The sequence below is a fragment of the Aspergillus luchuensis genome, chromosome 6 (genome assembly GCF_016861625.1).
Source record: "Aspergillus luchuensis IFO 4308 DNA, chromosome 6, nearly complete sequence".
In the NCBI taxonomy this organism is placed as follows: domain Eukaryota; kingdom Fungi; phylum Ascomycota; class Eurotiomycetes; order Eurotiales; family Aspergillaceae; genus Aspergillus; species Aspergillus luchuensis.
Genome location: NC_054854.1, coordinates 980446 through 1003769, shown reverse-complemented (window position 1 = coordinate 1003769; position 23324 = coordinate 980446). Strand labels below are relative to the sequence as shown.

At 50.6% G+C, this 23324-nt stretch overlaps 3 protein-coding genes across 3 annotated transcripts; 2 read left to right on the top strand and 1 right to left on the bottom strand.

Annotated features, from left to right (window-relative positions):
- Positions 1-601: 601 nt before the first annotated feature.
- On the bottom strand, positions 602-5612 carry KLP8 (kinesin-3 motor protein uncA; the record flags this gene model as incomplete). Its single annotated transcript, XM_041692488.1, has 2 exons — positions 602-5469; positions 5555-5612. The coding sequence occupies 2 exons, from the start codon at positions 5610-5612 to the stop codon at positions 602-604; spliced, it is 4926 nt and encodes a 1641-aa protein (XP_041545868.1).
- A 10549-nt stretch (positions 5613-16161) lies between these two features.
- hapB (transcription activator HAP2) lies at positions 16162-17283 on the top strand (the record flags this gene model as incomplete). Its single annotated transcript, XM_041692487.1, has 1 exon — positions 16162-17283. The coding sequence occupies one exon, from the start codon at positions 16162-16164 to the stop codon at positions 17281-17283; it is 1122 nt and encodes a 373-aa protein (XP_041545867.1).
- A 2748-nt stretch (positions 17284-20031) lies between these two features.
- On the top strand, positions 20032-22920 carry AKAW2_60368A (putative arsenite resistance protein Ars2; the record flags this gene model as incomplete). The annotated part of the gene is made up of 3 exons (XM_041692486.1): positions 20032-20134; positions 20218-22232; positions 22288-22920. The coding sequence occupies 3 exons, from the start codon at positions 20032-20034 to the stop codon at positions 22918-22920; spliced, it is 2751 nt and encodes a 916-aa protein (XP_041545866.1).
- Positions 22921-23324: the final 404 nt, after the last annotated feature.

Genomic DNA, 23324 nt, shown 5'->3' with positions numbered 1-23324 from the left:
ATCCCGTTCATTGGGATGCTACTACCAAACAAGTACTACTGCTAAGTCTGTGCTATTACTGTTCTAAACAGAATACAATTGTATATATCTCTCAATTAACTCACTCACTCTCAAGAGCAATCATCAACAAACAAATGACCTACTGCCCGCCTGCGGACAACGCCGGGTCCTCCCTTTCTTGCATCATAGCATGCATGCAGGCTGGTGTGTGTATCTGTATCTATACTTGAAAAATTTTTCCAGAAAAAAAGTATGTACATGGGAGTTGATAGAGGCCGTAAGAGGCAAATTTATTCAGGGGTATCTCAAAATCAATCAAGAACGGGTGTGGAGTGGAAAGGGATGAATTATGTATGTCATGGCTCAACGAAGGAACACCAGGCCTGCCAATCGGAATCGCGATAGAAAGAAATAAACGTAGAATCTAAAATGTGTGGTTAAAAATCAAATGCTAACAGCCACCGAGAGGGTACTATATGCAAGGGCGGAAACAAAGGGTTGGTGGGTTGGGGTAGCATCACATCACGGATCTCCATGAGACCTGTTCATCAGGTGAGAAAGTCGGCGCTTGCTGGGTCACTGCTGCGCAGGTAGCATGAAGTTATGCATTGTGGTTCGCCATCGCTCGGGCGCCGGGGCTGCTGAAATAGCTTTCATCGATCTTCAGGATCCATTCCACTTTCTGGGCCTCGGTTCGGGCCGCAAACAGGAACGTATTCTGTGCCCCGTACACTGCAAAGACATTCGGACGACCCCGTGGCGACGTTCCCCGGTCAGATCCGGCTGCTCCTGGGCCATCGAGGAGCCGTGCAAAGTCGGGTGCATGGTCAACCCGGGAATTGCGCAGGTTGATAGCGTTAATCTCATCACCGTCGGGAACAGAATAGATATGGAGATATGGACGACGAAGCTCAACAAAACGCCGCACCCAGTGGCTGTTGGTATCATCAGGAGTCAAAAGATAGCCCGACTTCAGAGACGAATCGTTCTTCGGAAGAGCTTGAACGCTGGCAACAAATCGCGGCTTCAATGATGCCTCCTCCTGAACTGAACTTCCATCATCGCTTGAAGATGACTGCTTCGCCCGCGAGGCAAAAGCCGCCCCTCCTGCAGGGGGCTCGGTGTTGCTTCGGACCAGAATTGCCTCGATTGGATCGGTCTTCTTCCCCCAGAGGTCGACGTATTTCTGAAGCAATTTAGCCCTGCGGTCGGCACGCTCCTGGCTACGCAGGGGAGTTGACCGTCCGCTGCGTGAAGGTGATGCAACAAGGCTATTGGCACTCAAAGCCCCTTTAGCTGCATTCAACTCCGCGACACGTCGCCTTCGTTTGCGGGCGGCTATATAATCCCGGACAAGCGACACTTTGCGCGGAGCCCAGGTGACCAGGAGCTCTTCGCCCTTCACATAGTCGTTTTGTGTATTCATCCGCCAGAGATCAGCCGCACGTTTGGCAGACACCGGGCGGACGACTAGGGAGAACATGCGAACCGTGGAGTGCACAATACGCGTTGAATTGAAGAATTGTTTGAACATGGATTGAGGTCGAACATACGTTCGGCCTTGAATCTGGAGGGTCAGGTCTATCTCAAAAGGAACGGGATCCTGCAGACGGGAAGACAACAAATCCCATCGCAGAGTCACTTGGACACGATACTTGTCTGCAGTGACTCGATCAAGCAAGAGGGACCCGTGTAAGCTGGAGTCCCATTGGCCTATGATGGTGATATTTGATGTCCCATCCGCGTTTTCCTTCACGTTTGGCTCCTGAACGAACTTCAGCGCAACGTCTGGTGTCTGCAAATCCTGGTCAGGGATCTTGCCCCAGGGATCTAGCAATCGCACTGAACCCACGCGGATATTGGTGATATTATCCCACGGCAGGCTTTCAGTCGAGCTGTAAGTTAGGTTCACCAGGATCCGTCGCTGCAATCCCTGATGGAGCTGGTAAGTACCTGCATCGAGGCTGTTGCTCTGGACAACCTCAACCGGGAGATATTCCCCGGACTCCGCTAATTCGAGCACCTGCGCCCGGGCGAAAACATCATGTCTTTCTTCGGAATAAAACTCAGTCTCTGCAATACGCGGTGTTTTTCGTTTCTTGGGAGCCAGCTCGGCAGAGTCTCGCATGTCATCCCAACTAAGGAGCTTGTCCAGATGCATCTGGGTCACCTTGGCGTAGACACAGATCTTTAGCGCTGCCGTCCGTGGACTTGACAGCGGCAAACTCATACTATGAACGCTCTCAAACCGTACAGGTGATTCATCGAAGCCGGTGATCATTTGAGTGGTCGTAGCTCCCCCTTCGTCAGAAATTCCGGGTACAAACAATTGCGCGTGGACATCCGACCCTTCCCATTCAGCGAACCCAATCATATCACGCATCACGACGTTGAACTTGAGAGTAGACGAAGGCGCCTGAGCCGAAGAGGGTTCCAAGGACAGCCTAATGATGCCTATGACATTTTGTGTATATGGCGAGGTAACTTCAACTGAAACGTCTTGGACTCGGGTCTCAAAGACCGCCGTGAGAGGGATATCAGCGTCACCAACCAGCGAATATTGAGGTGAACACGGCTCTGAGAAGGGGTTTTCAAGCTTGAAATGTTGGATGTAGTCTGGCCGGTCGATATACTGGTGCAATTGTCGCATAGTCTGAACACGGCGTTGGAGCTTCTCGATAGACCATAGGTGGATGACACATTGCTTGAAGTCAATCACACGAACTGCGACACAAGGTTTCTTGGCTTCATCTAGAACAACGTCCTCGTCGCCGGAAATGCCATTCAGTACAAGGTCGTAGGACGAGGCCATGTTATGCCCGTGGTCAATGATCGCAAACTGGAATACCACATTCTTGTCCATTATGTGGCTCATCACTTGGGCCTCCTTCAACAAAGACGCATGCTGGAGCACTTTCTCGGCCATACGAACGTAGTTTTGCTGAGACCAGTGGCGGAAGACGGTCCTGGCGACTTCAAGCTCCCTGTCGTCCAACTTGGCAAAACCATTCTCATAGATTCTGGGTACCGGTTGGCCTAGGTCCTTCATGTGAGACTCAAAAGCTTCCTTCTGCTTTTTCAGTTGTTCTTCAAATTCTTCCTTTGCAGTTCGCAGAGCTTCCTCCATTCGAGCCTTTTCGGAGCGTAGGTCATCGACTCCCTGGGTGGAAGAGGCCTCAGCATTCCTCAGCTTGTCCTGATACTCTTCTTTCTGTCGGTCCAACTGGCGCTGCATATCCTGACGCACCGATTGCAGAGTAGCCTCGCCCCCATTCTGGCCGTCATTCTCGTCGTTCGGATGCGGAGTCCCCGGCATCGTGATGGCAGTGTCCAACGAAAAATTATCGATCGTTCCATTGGACATGTACTTATCCCGCACAGGGAACGAACTGAGCGAATCGGAGTCTTCCTCGTTCTCCATTAGTCCACGACGAGTTGCCCGCACTTTCTGTACATCCTCGAACAAGGCGTCCAGCTCATCGTCAGGCATATGGGAGATTTGATCCGGCCCCAGCACCGCACTGACAGCTTCACGGCGAGCATAAAACCAATCGGATTCCCTACCACGCTGGGAGGGCATCGGGGAATCCGCTCTGCTAGAATCGCCGTCCACCTCCGAGCCTGTTTTACTCAGGGTTCGATCATGGGTTTTGTTCGGTGCCGGCGAGCCCAGTTGACTTGTAGTAACGGAATGACGCAGCAAGCTCTGTTCAACTCGTTCAGCACGCGCTTCCTGGGGATGGTTGAAACGGAAGATATGAAAATCACCCAGGATAATGCGGAATCCACTCTTGAGCCGCTTCGGTTTATCGATCCGCAATCCATTCACCATGACTGCTGCGCCTTCGGTGGGAATAATGGTAACAACATTGTCCACGTTCTCAAACCTACAGTGATCGTCCAAGATTTTCGAGCCGTTCAATCTTATTTCGACATGGCTGCCCTGGTCCATGTTGCCGACTATGGTGGTTCCCGGTTTGATGTTGTAAACGAGACACTCGGCGAGCAGCGGGTCGTCGCTCAGGTTGACCAAATGGGGCATCTTCTTCGGCGTGCTCAATCCGATGAAACCTTTCTCGATGCTGATACCAAGTTCTTCCAGAGCAGACTCTCGCTCTTTGTGAATCTCTTCAGTCTTTGCCAACTTCTCCTCCCAAGTTTGATTCAGATCCTTGTAAAGCTTCTCGCTCTGGTTCAGCTGTTCGACGATTTCTGCCTTGCTGACTTTCGTAACTGAACCATCTGGCTGTTGTATGGAGACGAGTTGCTTCTCTAGAGGAGTATCTGGAGGGTAATATTCTTCTGCTGGTATAGCGCCAGCAGCGCCGCCTGCTCCAGGACCTGCGGCACCACCCCCAAGTTTCGACCGGAGTTGGGCCAACTCCTCCTTTAACTCTCTGATCATTCGTGCGTTGGGGTCTTCGTTCACAACGGCATGGTTCTTGATTCGCTTCGCCGAGTCCGCATAACGGAGAGTACTGAGAGTCTCCTCGAAGTTGATGTCGGCGGGTGAAATCGCAGCAATCATTGCTGTCATGGAGTTACCTCCCAACGAGTCCTTCAACAACCATGTCAATATAGAATCACGATACGGAACCATTGATGCGTTCTTCTTTTTGCCAGCCGCCACGTCAGCGAGAGCGGCAATGACACGACCAAGGGTCGACAGCGAACGGTTAATTTCCGCACCCTCCTTCAGTCTCGCACCGGTCGCACCAGTAGAATTTGCTCTTTCCGAACCTGCAAGATCGACCAAACTAATGCGCGACACCTTCTCCGTATCCATAGACGTTTCCGCATCATGGCGCTTCTGTGTGAGGGTCAACGTAAACACGGCGTGGGAACGACTGGAGGTCTCGTTCATGTTTGTGGCAGCAACCGTTCTAGCCTTGTTACCCTCGTCCATCAAGTTCTCAATCTCCTCAAAAGAGCGCACTACAAGCTTGGCCAGATCCTCGACGTAGGGACCAGTCGACGGATGCTCACGGACTTTAAGGTTGCCCTTATTCGAAGGGTTGAGCAAATCACGGACTCTCTCATTGTAGATTTCAAGATACGAGACTTCCACCGTACAGCCGAGGTTTTTGTCTTGCTGGATTGTGCGAATGCGCTCGAACATATCCTGGCAAATTCTCGGAATCACACCGTACTCCTTGCCGTAACCCATCATGGAATACGATTTTCCGGAACCGGTCTGACCGTAGGCGAAGATACAGTTGTTGTAACCCTGGAAGGCATTGTCTAATAGCGGTACACCCAAGTCGAGAAAGAGGTTGTCCTGGCTCGCAAAATTCGGGGCGTTTTTGTCGAAAGACCAATACGATCTGTCGAAGGCGAATGATTTTGGTCCTCCATCCCCGCCTTTCCCTCCACCAGCCTTGCGGGCTTTATCATCGGCGCCCGGTGGAGTGGAAAGGACGGTTTGGTTGTCTTTCATTTGAACAATACATTTTGCACCACGGTCGATTTCTAGAATGCGGGAAGAAGACACCGGGGTCAGTCCAGTCTAGGAGGGGGGGGCTTGGTCGCATTCCCAATGCCACAAGTCACTCACCTCTGCTGTTGAAAGGCCGCACTCTCACCACCACCTTGATATTTCCTCCACCAGCCATGTTTGCTTCCTCCCCATACACCTGGGTCCGATCGCCTGGTTCCGCGTGTTTAAAAGAAGGATCGCAAGGGGGTGAACCGACACCAGCGGGAAACGCGAGTCGCGAACGCTACGAGGAGCGCCGCTCTATCGGATAGTGCAAGCTGATGTGTTCCTTGTTGGCGGCAGTTGGATCAATGCTAGTTGAGTTATTGTAGTAAAGTGTTACTGGCGAATTGACGGTCTGAAACGGATGTCAACAAAGACGTCATGTATATCGGGGGGGGTGGTTCTGCGGGCGGACAATCCAGCGCGTTCTAAAGGGGGGAAATCACGATGATAACGGGAGCGGTGGGAGTTGACGGTCGTTTGTAGCGCAACCAGACCGCTAGAAGAGGTTGCCAGGATCGTCTGGGTCGAGCAGAAGGTGAAGGGATTGAAAATGAGGAGGCGGAAGATAGGCCGACTCGGTCGCTCTCGCTCTCTCCTTGCCCCAAGCACGGGGAAAAGCCACATGAGGGATCGAAAGGGCGGGTTCGAGGCGGATCACGTAAGCGGTCCTGTGTCCCAGATCAGCCAATCAGCAGCTCCGGTATTTACTCCGGGCTCATCAAGCCTCTTCATTGTCCCTTTCCTGCCACTGAGTGGATGCTCTCCCTCGCTCCTCATTCACCCTGCACTGTTATGCAGGCACACTTTTCTCCATCGGCCTGCTCAAGCTCCTGATTCGCTTCAGAGGACATAAAGTATCTGATCGATCTTGAGATTCAAGAAGCAGTGGCTCTGCAATAGGTCCCCCAGTGATGGTTCTGCAGCAAGCTTCTCCGCCCGGTTCCAGGGTTTCCATCCACTAATTAGCAAGGCCATAGGTTAGTAAGGTAGTCTAGTACTACTTCTTAAATAAGGGTTGATAGATTCAAACATTAACGCTGGAACATCTCTGCCGGCCATCGTCCTCCTTCGCTACAGATTATATAAGTACGGGGTTACATGCGGGTGCCGGTGTCCATAGCACCGGGCTATAGCCTATTCCGCTCTCCAGCACAGTCTGCCTCCCCTCGTCCAGAGCCATGGTACACATCCGCTGTCATATAGATAAGAATATGAGCTCGAGAAAAGCCACATTTTTCTTTGTCTGCCCACCATTCCCACACGACGAGACAAGGATATTATTGAGCGATCATTTGCTTCCTATATAGAAGCCTTTAAACCAGTCCAGCTCCTATACCAAAACAACTTCTTCTCCATTTGATTCAACCCATCCAAATTTTTTCTCTCACACCCACACAGTAGTTCTGATATCCATTCCGACCAGGCGCGTTTGCATAGCCCATGTTTCAAATAACCCCGCATTATCGAAAGTTCTTCGGGCACCACCCATGTATTATTAATCGGTATAAACTTTCCACGGCTGGAAAACCAAGGGTGGATGGGAGCCCAATCGGCCTATCTGCATACACGAGGAGCAGCTACCCGGAACCCTGCTGACATCGCTTAGTAGTATGGCACAGGCGGCCATGAAATGCCCACTTGATTCCCCAGCACTGCCACATCTCTAATCGCACTGTATCTGGCAAGGAAAATCGACGCCCATTTTGGAAGAATAGGATTCTGACTTTAGCTTGGTTTCGTTCGGATGCGTTTGCGTTTGTCTCAGGATGTCACGCGTGAAGCCACGGTTTTGTATGAAGTTTGCATGTCGGGGAACCTAGTCGATTGAGTGTTAGCCTTTCTCTCTCGCCGAGGTTTTGTAGTATTTCGTTGATTGTTGCTATCGCCGATAATAGTCTGCCACAAAACCTCTTAAAAAGGTATTTTGATACTGCTGAGCAATTTATAGCGAGTACCGGACCACGGGATAGCCTGATATATTGGGTGATGATGGTGGTGGGTAGGTTTTGGTCGAGAACTGCACGAACAACTGGCAGTCTGCGGTGGACCGGAAGATGGACCTGTAAGACATGGCCATGTAGCCAGCGGAAAGTGTCGGTGTCAATCAACTTATGACAAAAGACATGTTGGTACCCAATCAGTGCCAGTTCTTTGTTAACGGGTGTACATAGGCCATAGAATATGTATCTCATAGGTAGGAAGGTACATTGGTACCTAAGTGCCCAACTGGGAGGGTTTGGGGGATGGGACCACCACGGTCTTACTACTGCCAGTGTACATTAAAAAAGACTTTCGCTTGTCCCGTAGGAAAAGTGCCGTTAAAGTCTTTTCTTGAATGAGATAAAGTTATCCCAGGCTGGAGCGTCTGTTTTGGAATATTCCTTGTTACATCGTTGATATGGTTTCTTCTCTTATATTATCTGCCGTCTGGGCTCAGCAATAGGAGTAGCGACGGACTCTCTCCCGCTCTCTTTCGACTTCAACATTAGTGTGTTGTTTATTACTCGTTACTGGCTTGATGTCAAGCCTATAATGTGCGACAAATTCGTGTTCTCCAAGCCGTGGGTACTTTGTTCGTCATACCTGTTGTGCATGGGACGCAAAGAGCGTATACCTATCGAATCTTACCGAGCAATACGCAAAAAAGGTGGGAGCCTGCCCTGTTATCAGCAGGTAATCGAGATTGGTGAGTGATTAAAGTGTCACCACGGAATCTGTTTAGTGAGTGAATTAGAGCAATCTGTAATTTCGGGGTTTCCGACAACAGTGTCATGAAATCCGAACGCCAGCTCAGAGAAGATCACGAAATACAGCGCTTAAGGAGGTGGCCGTCCATGTGACAAGAAATTGGCGCACTGGGTTTCATCTGAAAAACAGATTGCTATCAATTTCCAGGCTGCCTAATGGGGTTCCCAGAAGAGCTGGTGGTGACAGATCGTAACGCAGGAATACGCCCCAAAAGGACCGAGACTGCATGGCCTGGTTTGAATCAAGGCCACGGTAGCCAATTAACGAGGTGCAGCAGCAGCATCCGTCACATTGAGAAATTGCCCTATTGAGGAGCGAGAGGGCGTGCGGATGTCTTATTGGGTGCTCGCACTTGACGAGATCTTCCTGTCCATTCCTTTGCCCCTTGCAAAGGCCAGGGCTACCGCTGTTTAACCTGGCTATTCGCTGTGTGATGTTATGACATCGGTCTGATGATAGCAATGTGTAAGGGGCCCTTTGAGTGTTCACAGGCCGTGCTTCTGAGGCCTCCACTGCATACATGAGACAACCTGGGTTGGCGTAAATTTGGTTTCATTCGAGGACCTGTAACCGGTATTCAGTCCGCAGATAGCGTCAACTGGTCTAGGCAAGCTCCGTAAGCCACGTCGTCCACTGCGTAGCCGCTGATCTTATGGATGGGACGGCACAGAACGTAAGGTCAGGGGACAACAGCTATCGTAAAGCCCCGCGCTTTGCGACGGACTTTGATACTTACAACCCCGACGCAACCAAAGACCGTGAAGAATCTGCCTCTCCTTGCGTCCCATCTTCGGTTCTTTATTCGATTGATCAGTCACCGGTTAATGCTGAGAATGCTCTTATACCTCGGAGGACAGCCGAGCAAGCCATATCATGAGATCTGCACATGATTGTCTTGGAGAATATGTATCCCACGGAGGTAAATGACGTTCACAGACAGTTTGTGAGAGCATGGTCGCAGGACATTTCAAAAGGGTGTAATGCCCTTTAGCTGCTGGCGGAGCACAGGTATGCCCCGTGATCATTATGACAGCAATTTTTCAGTAAGAGTCGATAACCATACCTTCTTGGCCTGTTTTTCCAAACAAACCGTTTGTATTGTCATGGACGAAGTGCGCTTGCAACCCACCCCTGTTGTTGTGTTGGTTAATCTGCTCCCCCATAGTTGATCATGGCGCATACGAGAGTATAGGGGCCCCGAATGCTACCCTAGGTCTCTCAAGCTCTGAACACTCCCACATACCCTAGAACCAAAGTGGCAAGATGCTCTTGGCTGCCAGGAGAATGAGTTTCATGTACGGATCAGTAAGCTTGTAGTAGTGATTGACCGAGTCTATGTCACTTGAGATCGTTAGCTGTCACATCAAGCGCCTCCGGGTTGACTGATACTGCTAGAAAAGTCTGGATTAAGGATCATACATATTCCTGGTGCACTTAGTGCAACACTGGGTTCACTCGCATGGGGTTGCAATAGAAATCCTGTGGAAGGCAATTTCCAGCCACGAAGAGAATCGGTCGATAACGGTCTTCATGCGTTCTTTGACTGCAAGCCATACAGTCACATAAGTTGGACAGTAGATTAGGAGGCCAGAAGAGATGAGACAAACGAGCTATACTTACTCCGTAGGAGCAGGAGCTCGAAAGCAACGCTTACCAGGTTGGACGATGTACACATCAGAAGGCAGCCGCCTAGTTGTTCACTGAGAGAGGTTAGCTTGTAGCACATAACAATTGATAAGAAGATATATTGCTTGAAGCGTGTTCATCACGCGGAAGACATATAAGCTACCATAAGGATGCCCCATTATCGAGGGGAGACAAGCAAGTTCATTCGTAGATGGATATGTAGATAGAGGTTCCCGGTGGAATGGTTAGTGGGACCTTCACAAAGCCTCGGCGCCTGTTAGTGCCTTAGGCTGTGACATGGTACTTCCACGGACCGCACTGCCTTCCGATACAACTACAATCTTACGGAAAAACCGAGAGAGAATTGACACAAAAATACGTAATTGGTCATTTAAGAAGGTATAGATCAGGCTAAAACAACATCTCTGAGCGACAGAGACGATGATATCCTTCTAGATCAGATCGCCGACGCATTCCTGTAGAACATTGCACATAAAAACGAGCCTGCCGGAGGGGATAGAAAAGAAAAGAATTTCAGAATTCATACTGAATTGTCGACGAGGAGCGGTGTGGCGGGGAAAGGCTAGTTGACTTTGACGTCAGATGGCTCGAGCTTCCCCCATGACAGTCAGTGCTGAGAGAGTTCGACCGACCCAAATTACGGACGTTCCATATACATGCCGTAATCACGTTTCCGTTCACGTATGTTTGTACGGTCCGCATACGTGATGGGCTGTATTTAGATACGCCGGTACTTGCCGCCTTCCGCCCAGTCCATTCAGGTGAGAGAGCAAGAGAAGCAAAACAAGACAATTGGAGGTTATTGTTGCTGCTATTAAACCTGCCATTCTGAGGGAACCTGCTCCTCTGGCTTTAAAAGAATTCCATAAGGTTTATTGTGATGGTTTAGTTGATGTAGGATCATGAAAGTGCACAGATAAATTGTGAGACGGATGAGTCTCCATCCGAAGACCCAAGCGGTCAAGCTTCAACACGTGGAGTGGAACAGATCGACGCCCAATCTTCTTTGCCATCGTGCCGGTCAGTCTTCAACAAGGGAACCCATTCTGATAGCAAACTACTCTATAGATCCTCCTTTCGCTTAGATCTGTACGTACTTCTTGACAGCCATTATGACTGTGGGATGGATAAGAATTCCGTATCTCGGGAGAAGAAAAGAGAGACTTTCGTCATCGCTACGACACGTGCAAGGCCCTTGGTCTTAGTAGCGTCTATAAGGCTTTTCTTGTGCAACATGCAACTTATGACTTAAATAATACCATGGTAATTTTATTCGATCTAATCTACTGTGACGGTCAAATACCATTTCGCCTGCCTTTCTTTCGTCAATGTAAGCAGACTCAATGGCTTAGTCCCTCGAATTCACCTTGAATATACTGGACATGGATACCAGTTCACTACCACCCAAAAAAAGAAAAACAGGCGGCTTAATCCGCAGTATTCAATCTGCGGTAGGCTACTCGTACATCTGGGTAATATACCATTTGCACTGTGTAAATCTAATAACGCTAATAATTGATGAGAGGTCTCTGTAAGTCACTTGACCTCAGCCGGCGACAACTGAATATACTGACTACTTGACCCCAGAAACACTACGAAGGGTTGTAATAGTGTCGCTTCCACAATTTCCAAGTTTTGTATTAGTTCGACATTAATAGTAAACAGCAGAGTGTCAGTAGTAATTAGTAGCCATATATATGCACAATGGTAGTAAGTAGTGATGGATGTCGGAAACGATTATGAATATATATATCTAGTCATCCTACTACATTAGTTGACGCTTTATTTAGTCCCGCTAAAAGTATATATACTTAAGTTACTAGTCCACACTGGTCGCAATCTCGGGAAATGAAGTATAGGTGGCTAATCTTCTTCTGCAATATTAGCAGACTGGCCACTGTGACTTTACTCCATCTACACGTTATGCAGAAAAGCATCAACAATTACTGTGCTCAGCCTAAGACATCAATGTCGCTCATTTCGTACCGGCTGATATTTGCCCGCTATCTACCTGCCACAAGGGAAATGGAGATTCCCAGGGAGTCTTACCTAGATTGGTCATATAACCGAGGCTGGCCGTGGCTTCGATTGACTCCGCTGACGTTTGGGGGTATTCAACGCGTACGTAAGAAAAGCAAGAATCGAGCCGCGCTTCCTGCGTAGAAACAACAATGTGATCCCATGGTAAGAAACTGCATTGTGCATTAGTAAAGTGTCAGTCAGTGTGATAGCACGGCGCTTGTCTTCCTTCCTTTTCTTTTCTTTTTCTTTTAATTTTAAATTTCATCTTAAACTTTTTTTATTTATTTATTTTATTATATTTTATATTATTATTACTTCCAATCCTACCTGTCCACTTCATTCAGCCCGTTCCCTGTTTTGTTTTTCTTAATGCTTCGCGTCTCAAGGTGGCATCTGCGTTTGTTGCGCATTGAGCCGTTTCACCTTATTCTTTCGTTTTCTACTCCGTAAGGCCGAGCACAAAAATCTGCGTAAGAAGAACAGCCTTTCTTACTGCTTTTCCCGTCCAGAGTGGGGGTAACAACAACACAAGTAGGAGAAAAAGTAAGAATAGAAGAAATGATGAAAGACAGCGATTGCAAATCGAAGCCAGTCACATAAGCCATCTGGTTAATGTAAAAGCATGATTCGCAAAACAAAATCAAAGAAAGCCCAGCTGGACCAATGGGGGGTGGCTGGTCGAGCTGACCTTGGGTCATACAGGTTTTATTCCCGAGGGCGATTCGCCAGTTTTGGGTTGCACATGATGAACATCACGAATTCGGGATGGCCGGATGCTTTGCATAGTAAGTAGTTATGATGGGTGGTTATCTTAGATAAGAAATGATTATTTTTTAAATTATATTTCTTTTTTATTTTATTTTTATTTTCATTTTCGGGGTTTAGATGTAATTTTAAGGACACGGGTGAGAATTGAGGGTGAGATGTGATACTCTTACTCGACCCATTGTCAATCTCCCCCAAACGGGTTGGGAAATTGGAGAAAGAGAGAGAGAGAGAGAGAAAATAGAGGGAATGGGGAGGGGATGGGGGGTTGAGGGAATAGTGGAGGTTGGTTTTGTGATAGAGAGTGAAGAACCGAGATTGAGCAAGCTGGGCCCGGCGGCACGGAGAGACAGAGAGAGAAGAACTAAGTAAGACTGTAAGAGAGTTGTGTGGTGTGTCCTCGACCCCAAAAGTTTCCCGGCCATCCACCATCCCATCATCATCTCACCTTGGAAAAAAAAGGCTGGTACTCAAAAAAAAAAAAGATCTGGAAAGATACCATACAAGACAGATGATACAATGACCATACAAGACGGGAGTACAATACACGCCATACCCAATAGGGCAAAGAGCGCAGACGCTAAGTGGAGCGAACCCTGGGGTCGATACCGGACAGTATGGTCGTGGCCTTTGTTGGTCTGAATCCTCGCCGCCTTGTCCGCTAACGAGCTGCCGAGCCACTCAGCTACCCTCTGAGCGCGTCCGGTACAAATGCCCCATCGCTCGCCCCTTCTTCTCGCTGCGGCTTTCTCTCTCTGCTCCCTCTCGTTGGTCATCCAACCTCTCCAGTCCTTGCGTGCCCTCCAGTCAACAACGTCGGACTGTCCTGGCTGCGCAGAGCCCATTGGTTTCCTCCCAATTTGTTTTTTTCCTACTCGCTGCTTGCTTGGGCTGGCTTCAGATTAACCCGTCTGCTCTTGTCCAACCCAATCACTGCCCGCCTTTCCCTTCCTTCCCACCCCATCCGCTTCACTCTCGTGATTGATCATTTTCCATCCTCCCTTTTTGTCATTACCACGGTTGTGGTCGAATCATCATCTAAGGTACGTTTTTAGCCATCTTATACTATCTACTACCTACTGCTGCTTCCTGCTGCCCCTTGCTCAACTTTGTATTTTTTCCTATTTTGTGATTGCATACTTTATTTTGACGCGCGCCCAATCATTTGTATTCTCTGTTGTACCGAGGCCGGATCTTCACAATTCATTGGAGGTTCTCACTCACTCACTCTCTTCCACTTTCCCACCCCCGCTCCATCAGTTGTCTGTTACTTCCATTGTTTGTCTGGTGCATCTGCTTTCTGGCTGTCCAAACATCTAGTAGCTATGACCATAAGCTACAGCCCTCTCCACTGATTCTAATCTATTTTTGGTCTCTTTTATTATTCCTTTTGAGTTCTTTGCTTTGTTCTCCGAACCACTCCACTTTTTGATTTTATTTTTATATTTCCATTTTTTCTACTCGCTCTATTTCTGTGGTTTAGTTTTATGCATACACCTTTCTGTTTTCCCTATACCCATATACCCCTCCGTCATTTTGTTTTTATCATTTCCCATTTTGTTTTGCCGCTTCGGTCGCGGATCAACCCGGGCCGGACTGACATCAGCGGCAGCCTACCGTGCGGTGAAAGAAACGGACCTTCCCTTTTGCCTGTCCGCCTTTCTCTCGTTGGCAGAGCTTCGTCGCGTTGCCATCGCCCCGCGAATCATCACAGGTTCCTTCCCTCGTGACTGAAAGCCCTCGTCAAATCATTTACAACGAGTCGCCTTTCTGTGTTGCTCTGCATTGGAGGCTTTTCTGCCACCTGCGGAGAATAACCCTTGATAAAGGTAATTAACCTTTTCAAACCACGAGGCAAGCCCGCCTGTTGTTGTTCTTGGCTCCCTCTCTGGCCGCGGCCCGCAAACCGCGACAGCGCTGTGATTCCCTACTGCCCACCCTCCTGCTACTCCTCCCCCCCCTCAAAAGTTATGGCTGGCGTTACCCACCCTCAAAAGCAAATCAAACCATTAGATTTAGTGTCGCATGTACTCTAAGTACTGCACGCAAGACCCTCTGCGACTCCTATCATCCCCGGTCCCTGTGAGCTTCTGCTATGGCTTATGCATTGTTATGTTTTCTTGTCGCGTTTCAGTTGCAACCCCGACTCCCCGCCCCATGATGGCCCAATCACCACGCGTCAATCCTTGCCTTTGCCCTTCTCTGACAGCTATCTAACACCATGACCTGTCAATAGGCGCGCATCCGATTTTCTACGGTCGGAGACTGCAGAATAGCTCCTCCGTCACGGCTGTTTGATTCCCTGTTTTCAAGTGCCGTTTTTGCGCGCGCGCGCAAAACTCCGCCTACCCTTGTTTGGGGTCGCGAGTGCGTCGCTTTTGAACAAGGTATGTTGCCGGCTGCATCATGATTCCACTTGCCAACGCATACATCCTTCAGCCCTGAAAAGACTAAACCGCCACGATGTTTCCCCCCCTCCTACCTTACCCCCCCACCACCATCAAATTGACAGTTCCTATCCCCCCCTCTCTCCTCCAATCGTGACAGCGCACAAATCAGGAGCCGAAAGTTTCGGGATGGTGGGAAAGATAGATGCTAATAGTCTTTTGTAGTCCACTGAGCCGTGCAAGCCCCTCTCAGGCGTACCCTGACGACAGCGTCGAGTGGCATTATAGTTCGGGAGACCGCGGACCAGGATAATTCCAAACTCCCGGGCCCAGGCGAACTAACTCACCAGGTTGCTCTAGCACCGCCTCATACGAACGTGGCCAAGCAGCCTGACGAATTTAGGAACTGAGCAGCATTACCCAGGTAGCCTGCCAGTTGTCGTCTCCTTATACTGCGTAGTCTTTGTGTCTGTGATAGACTTGAGCGCCATTATCAAGAAGATCGCGCTTTGTCTGACAACGCATCAAGTGCGACATCTTGTCGAGGACATCCTGGTTCCCTGCATCGAAGCCCAACCACGTTACACTTGGAGGCGAACGTAAGATTTCCACAAAAAGACGCAGAACCTCCGGACAAAGCGGGCTGAAGCATTTCGGCAAACAAGCGTTCACCTTTGGGCGAATTTTCTTGACGCCAGAAGTTGATGAGTGGGTGTATTGGCAAAACAAAAACAGAGGTACGCGCCCCCGGTGTAAGCGCCCTTCCTCTGTTCCCATCCAACCCCCACCCGCAATCCAGTGACCGTTTGGCGCTGCGCTCCATGCTGACACTATGAACCAGAGCCTGCAGACTTTCGCAGTTCACTCGTCGAATCAGTAAACAACCGCCTTTCCTTTGTGCACGACGGTGATATTGTCAAGTGCAACTGTGTTGTTGACAACCTATCATTCTCCCTTATTTTCGCCACTTCGGTCTCAGACGAGTGAAATCCCTTGGGATTGGCCCATCTTTGGCCGTATCATTGGTCCTAGACTCCTGGTTCCTGACAGCCAGGGTACTCCAATCACGACTCTAATTGGAAGCCTGACGGTAAACCCCGTCGCAGCTCCATGATGGAATACCCGCCGCAGTATCAACAGCCTCATGGCCAGCATCCCCACGCCTCTTCCCACATCACTGCCCCGTATCAGACGGCTCCTCAAAATGCTGGGTCCACGGTGGGGTCGATGACTTCTCCCACCAACCCTCAAGCGCACATGCAACAAGCTCACGCTACACATCAAGCGTCCCCAATTGTTCCCTCACAATCTCATTATCAGCCTGCTCAAAATGCCCCGGGCTCTGTACATCAGCAAATGAACTTCCCTCAGTCGTATGGAGTCACCACGGCGATGCCACAAACGTATGGTATCTCCCCTACGCAAGCGGCCGCAATGGCCACCGCTGCAGCATCGGGCCAATTCTATCCTCTACATCAAGATTCGATGGCTGGCCAGATGGCTCCTGGTCCCCGCGGATCGCCGCGCATGGCTGGGGTGCAGGTCAAGAGTGACCGCAATCCTCGTTCTCCACCCCAGATTCCTGGCCAGATGCCATCGATGGGATCCCAGGTACAGATGTCCCAGAACGCCCAGATGCAGCAACGTCGCATGAGCCATGTCAGTAGCCCACATGTTCAGAATGCCCAACCACTTATCAATCATGCCGGCCGGCCTTCGGTGCCCCCATCTATGCCGCCACCACCTCAGCCGCCTGTCCAGCAGAGCCAACCTTCGCCGGATATGGTCGCTGGCGCCGCTGAGGAATCGCCGTTATACGTGAACGCGAAGCAGTTTCATCGCATCCTGAAACGACGAGTGGCTCGCCAAAAACTGGAGGAGCAATTGCGGCTCACGTCCAAGGGCCGTAAGCCATATCTACACGAATCGCGTCACAACCATGCCATGCGCCGCCCTCGTGGTCCCGGCGGGCGATTCTTAACGGCTGACGAAGTGGCTGCTATGGAGAAGAAGCAAGCATCCGGATCTACAACCTCTGGGCTTGAAGCCGCTGATGATAATGCGGTGAAACCTCCTGGCGATAACCCGCCTTCTGCACAGAAACGAAAATCAAGTGATGTCAACGATGACACCATCAACTCGTCTAAAAAGACGAAAACCAGTGCGAAACCGAGCACTAGTGCGGACGAAAGCGAGAACGAATCTGCTGAGCTGTCCGACGAGGATGGTTGAGCGGTACCTTACTCCAGGACCGTCTTGCGAAAATCCTGCTTACCCACAATAGCCCTTTATGATGGATGGATGTCTGGAATTTCTTTTACCCCCGTCTTCCTTGACCTTTACTCCCCGCAGCGAGCGACGCGCAACTGCCCCATCTTCTCTCGTACTTATTGACGTTATTCCCACCTCCCTCTGGTTTCGTCGGAAACGCCTCGTTTCATCCGTTTGAAACTTTTATGTCTGTTTATATTGTTATGCTGGCACGAAGTATTATTACTATTTTCCTATTTCCTTTCATCTAACGATGTTCAGCCTGTTAGGATTGCATGTATGAGATGATTATGTTTTGTTATTTTCTTTTTCATTTCTCGGGATGGTGCACGATTCTCAAACTCATGAATTGTTACGTTCGTCCCACTGTCGATGCTGCATGACCCGGTCTCTAATACCCGAAGGTCGTGGTTTTCACAGCTGGCGGCAGCCTTTCTTATATGTCTTCTCGTCAAGCTCCCTTGTCGACAAGCAACTCAATGTCATTGGCAACTTTGGTGTACTGTGTTCCTTCTTCCCCTGTGCCTGAGTCCGCCGCTTTGATCCGGATCCGTTTATTTGCGTCGTGCTTCGGGCCTTGGTTGGTATTAGATTGAAGCCCATCGCTGGTAAAATTAAACCCCGAGGTTGGGTGGCGCGGCGACAGAGCCTACATCCCTTGGCGGTGGATGGTGCACGCATGTCGTGGTTTGGTGTCGCGTATTTGCCCAGCAAAGTCGAAACACTGGGCACTGTCCGATGGTCGCCTTTCTCTGGGAATTTGTTTGGATATGGAACGTTCCCGACTGGAGAATTCGACGACGGTCTTCATTCCGTGCATTTCATGGAACGCCCCGATTGACTGTTTATGCCATTGGGGTAGTGCATGAATGTGACTTAGGATCTTTCCGTCTTCGGTGCGGCTGCGAGGCCCCATGCGATGCCACTCTCTTTGAACTTGCATCGACGAGTGTGGTCTGACATGCGAGGCTGTGGTGGTCTTGGGCTGTCACAGCCGATGCTTGTTTTCCTCCTGCCCTTCTCTGTTGCCCCCTTTGATGCCTCGTTTGATATATTACCCTGATCTTCAACGGATGATTCCCCTACTAGTCGTGTACAAATATCAAGACATACTTGGCGAACTCGTTACTAGTCGTGCTTGCCTTGTTCTCGTGGCCTGACCTTAGAGCAGGTCCCTACGGTGTGAGTGCTTTGAGTAGAATAGAGTTAGCAGGCCGCGAGTCTTCACTTTGCCTCGGATGAAGTAAGAGGGAGTGAAATTGGTAGAGTGAATTCCGAGATAGATGATGCTGACGGATGTGCACTGTGTTCATCGTAAGGCAGGCCTCGTATTGCTCCTCTTCTCAATCCTTCTCCCCCAGATCCATGCTGGTTCCATCTTCCTATTCCTCCCAGTTTGGTGGTTCATCTATAGCTGCGACTGAGCCGAAAGCTTCCCTCGTCTCTATTTGCCACTCGTTGTTGGCATGGTTTTACCAGCATCAGATTGCGAAAGAATCTGATTACCCTGAAACTCAGGGATCTGAGATGCCAGGTGAGTGAGAAGACTTTCCTTCAATTGCCTGCTATAAGCCTGTTTTAGGGGAAATTAGAGACGAGGCGTACATACCGTTTTGTTCAAGTGTATCTCCATGTTATTGATTTGACGAAGCGGCGACCCAAAGGCAACCCGGGGGCGCTATGCCCGGTCGGGACTAGGCGGGACTCCCTTCTCCGGCGCTCCAGCCTCACTCCCCAATCCTGTCTCTCTCCTTCGCTGCTTTCCCTTCCCTCTTTCGCCTTCTCTCCTCCTTCCCTTCTTCTTCTCCTCTCCCTCTCTCTCTCCTCTCCCTCTGACTCCCCCACAAAACTTCCTCTTATATATCATCACGCCTTGCCCGGTGATTAGTCCCGGTCAGTTGCGATTTCCGTCTATATCGTCTGGTCTGCTCAGCTCGGATTGGACTTAGTATTCCGTCCATCATCTTCGCATCTCGTTGGATCTCCAATTCTCTCCTCTTAAGGCTTCTCTTGTAGGTCGCCTGCCTTGCCATTCAATCCTCTCTCTCATTCTCTCTCTTCTCTCTCTATTGTGTTCAGTCAATTCCATTGCACCGCCCTTGTCTCTCATCGTCCCCTTGCCCCTGCTCAATTATCTCAGTCCAACCTTCCCCTGTCATCCATCCAATTCACTTGGATCCGCGCCTCACTTGTGCTTCATCCCGTCTCTTTTTCTTTACTCAAAACCTCATCTTGGACTCCCTCCGTTTATCGTCGCGCCATTATTGGCTCGCACCACACTCCGTGCTGATTGATCAACTACTCTCTATTGTCTACCTTGTGCCCTCTCTTTTCTCTCATCTTCTCTTGGCTCTCGCGAGCGCACTTGCGTTTCATCTTCTCAGTTTCCGGGTTCGCCCTTGTCGTCGTTATCCAGAATCATGCCTTGTCTATCTCTTCCATGGCCAGCCCCCGGCAACCAGCTTCATTTGCATCTTCTTCTTGCCCAACTCGCCCCCTAACCCTGCTTCGTCAACGTCCAACCTACCCGGCACTTTTGCACACGTGAAGGACTTGCTCTAATGTTGATCATTTCGGATCTTAGCTTACGCCTTCTGTCCTTACCGTCCTGGGCGCGACCCTCGGCCATTGTCTGGTAGCCGGCTCCGATTCTCTCCGTTACGACCTACAAGAGCTCCGGTCGACGCGATTTTGCATAACCTCGTCCCCATGGACTCATATGAGAGTTACGGGTCCCCCGGCAGGAGCCGGGAAGCTGGCGATCCCTATGCTTCTAGGGTCCCAGTGGACTCATACCGTCGCAGGTCACCTGGTAAGTTTCTAGCTCCTAGACTACCATCCGAATGCTCTCGGTCTGGTCATGGCCATTCAATCTAACCACTGGTACGTACGCAGTATCTCAGGATCGACGCCGAGCACGCGGTCGTTCTCGCTCACCCGTTATGATCGACCGCTACGAACCTTCTGATCGCCGTGCCTCGCGAGACGACTATTATGCTGCCTCTCGGGAGCATGCCGGGCGTGACCGCGAGGACCGTCGCCGTGCGCCTTCGCCGAACGTTGCCAACATCGACCGCTATGTCCCGGGACAAGATTCTGTCAAGCGCCCTCTTCCCACCAATCCGCTTCCGAACCCTTTAACCCTGGAGTTTCAAGTGGGGTTCAATTGGTTTGCCGAATGGTGGCGCGCGGAGCAGTCTATCAAAGAAGAAAAGGAACGCGCCAAGCACGGCGGTCGGCGTCCTTCTGATCGCGTCAAGGGGGAGCGGGAGGCTCGTGAAGACCGGGAAAGAGAGAGAGCACAGATCCAGGCGGCTTACGATTCATACAAGGTGAACCTTCAGGCGAAGATGGCACGTGCTTTCGTCCAGCACCATCGAAACGAGGAGTGGTTCAGAGAGCGCTACGTTCCTGAGGTCAGGGATCCTCTTCGTCGTCAACTGATGGATTTCCGCATGGGCGCCTATCAACAATGGGAGAGAGACCTCGAGAGTGGTCTCTTTGATGAGTTCACGCTTGAAGGAATTTACAAGAGTGAAAGTGATGGGGCAGGCGGTGTCATTGAGAAGGAAGAGGGCGAAACCACCGCGGTTGGTGAAACCCTGGGTGTTCTGGACTTGCTCCCAGCAAGAGGCGGTGACTTGCGTGACGAAGCTCTGTCTCAGTCTGCCCTCTTGATCAAGACTCTAGCGCCCAATGTTAGCCGCGAGAAGATCGAAGAGTTCTGTAAGGAGCATTTGGGTGAGGAAGATGGTGGATTCAAGTGGCTCAGTCTCAGCGACCCCAATCCGTCGAAGAAGTACCATCGGATGGGATGGATCATGCTCCATCCTGCGCCGGACGTCGGGGTCGTCGAGAGGGGAGATGGAAGAGAGGAAGAGGGTGAGGAAATGGAACATGATCACGCGGCCAATGGATCGGGGACACAGACTGCTGCCGAGAAGGCGCTTGAAGCAATCAACGACAAAACGATTCATGATCCTGTTCATGGTGACTTTGTCTGCCACGTGGGTGTTCATGTCCCGCCGTCGCAACCCCGTAAGAAGGCCTTGTGGGATCTCTTTTCGTCGCCAGAGCGGATTTCACGAGACCTGGAGCTGGCAAGGAGACTGGTGTCGAAGCTCGATGATGAGATGGGAGCAGGTGCTGACGGGTTCTCCAAAATCGAAGAGCGAGTCGAGGAATTGCGCGGCAAAGGCTGGCTTCAGCCGCCTGTCACGGGGCCTGTCAGTGTCAAAAAGAGGAAGCCCGACTACGGTGCCGATGATATTGATGAAGGCGAGGCAGAAGAGGGCGAAGAACAGGAAGGATGGGAAGATGACGAACTCGATGATGAGGAGCTCTTGGCCAAGAAGAAGAAGTTGGATCTGATGGTTGAATACCTTCGCCGGGTCTACAATTTCTGTTTCTTCTGTGTCTTTGAGAGTGACTCTGTGCATGAGCTTGCTCGTAAATGCCCTGGTGGACATCTCCGTCGACCCCGGGCCGGTCTTACGACGCAGTCGAAGGCTGTGGCCCGGGCTAGCGCTCTTGGGCAGCCGTTCCCTGTCAAAAAGAAGGAACCCAGTGAAGAGGGCGAGGAGCAGCCGCCTGTGTCGGAGGAGAAGCGGCCACAGCGTTTCAGTTCCAAGACCGAACAACAGCTTCAGCGAGCGTTCAACTGGGTCAAGACATTCGAGGACAAACTTTTGCAGATCCTTGAGCCAGAGAATGTCGATATCGGGAAGCTGGGTGGCAAGCCCGTTGAAGACGCCTTGGAGGAGGAGCTCGCAAAGTATATGAAGCAGGAGGATGAGTCCAAGTATCGCTGCAAAGTCCCTGAATGCACCAAGCTGTTCAAGGCGGAGCATTTCTGGCGTAAGCATGTCGAAAAGCGTCATACCGAATGGTTTGAGAACATTCGCAGTGATGTAAGTGATACTTCTTTAACGTGTTCCGTGCGGACGATTACTCATGATGATACAGCTCGCTCTGGTCAATGCCTACGTTCTCGACCCTGCTCGGATTGCTCCTTCGCGGTCTGACGCTAATAGTAACGGGCATTTCCCTCTTAACTCTGGTCAGGGCCAGACCGGTACACCACGTGGTTTCAGCCTAGCGTCAATGCCGCCTTACCTTGCAGGCAGCGGAAATGTTCCCCCAAGCTTCCAGAGTGTGCCAGGGTCGGGAGTACCCGGATTTATGGGTGTTAATAACCCCTCGTGGAGTGGTAATGGAATGGTGTCTGCAGACGGCCCAGGTTTGCATCAACCAGGCGTCATGCGCCGTGGTGGCGGGCGTTATAATAACCGATCAGGTCCTTATGACAGACGTGGCAATCGACATGGCGGCCCAGGCACTGGAAGCGGCCGTCTGAGCCCCGTCCGTGGCATGTCCAGCATGTATGGATCTGGTGGTCGCCTGCCGGCCAGTTCTGGACCGCCATACATTCCCCCTGGACATCCTGCCGCCGCCTTGGTGGGAGCCAGCGGCTTTGTCGACGCCGGTGCCGGTCAGCAAGGCATGGGCCCGCGCGAAGCCGTACAAGGTCGCAGCCTCAAGAGCTACGAGGATCTCGATGCGGTCGGTGGCTCTGGCAGCGGGGAGTTGAACTATTAGACATCTATAACAGAAACTTCCTCCGTGCAAATGGCGTTCACTGGGTCTGTCGTTCCTGCATTTTTCACAAAGCCAGTTACATATTTGATGTCTCACCGCATATGCCGTGCATTGATCCGTGTCTGTCATACTTCTTCATCTTTTCGTACATGAGCCGAAATTGTCTCCTATCAATTTCCGATTTCTTTGGTTCTTCCTTCTCCTCTAACCGTTCTTCTCGACGCTTCTCATCTACACAAACGTGAAACATGAGCTCGGCTGAGATTGTGCCTAATTTTCTTGTCTCTACAGAATATGGCGTGTTTCCTTGTGCCCTCATGCGGCCACGAGTTGGCTCTGTGACTGCTACTTAACCATTTCTCGGGATGCCGAAACCCAAAGCTGCATGCTCTTTTCTCTCGTTC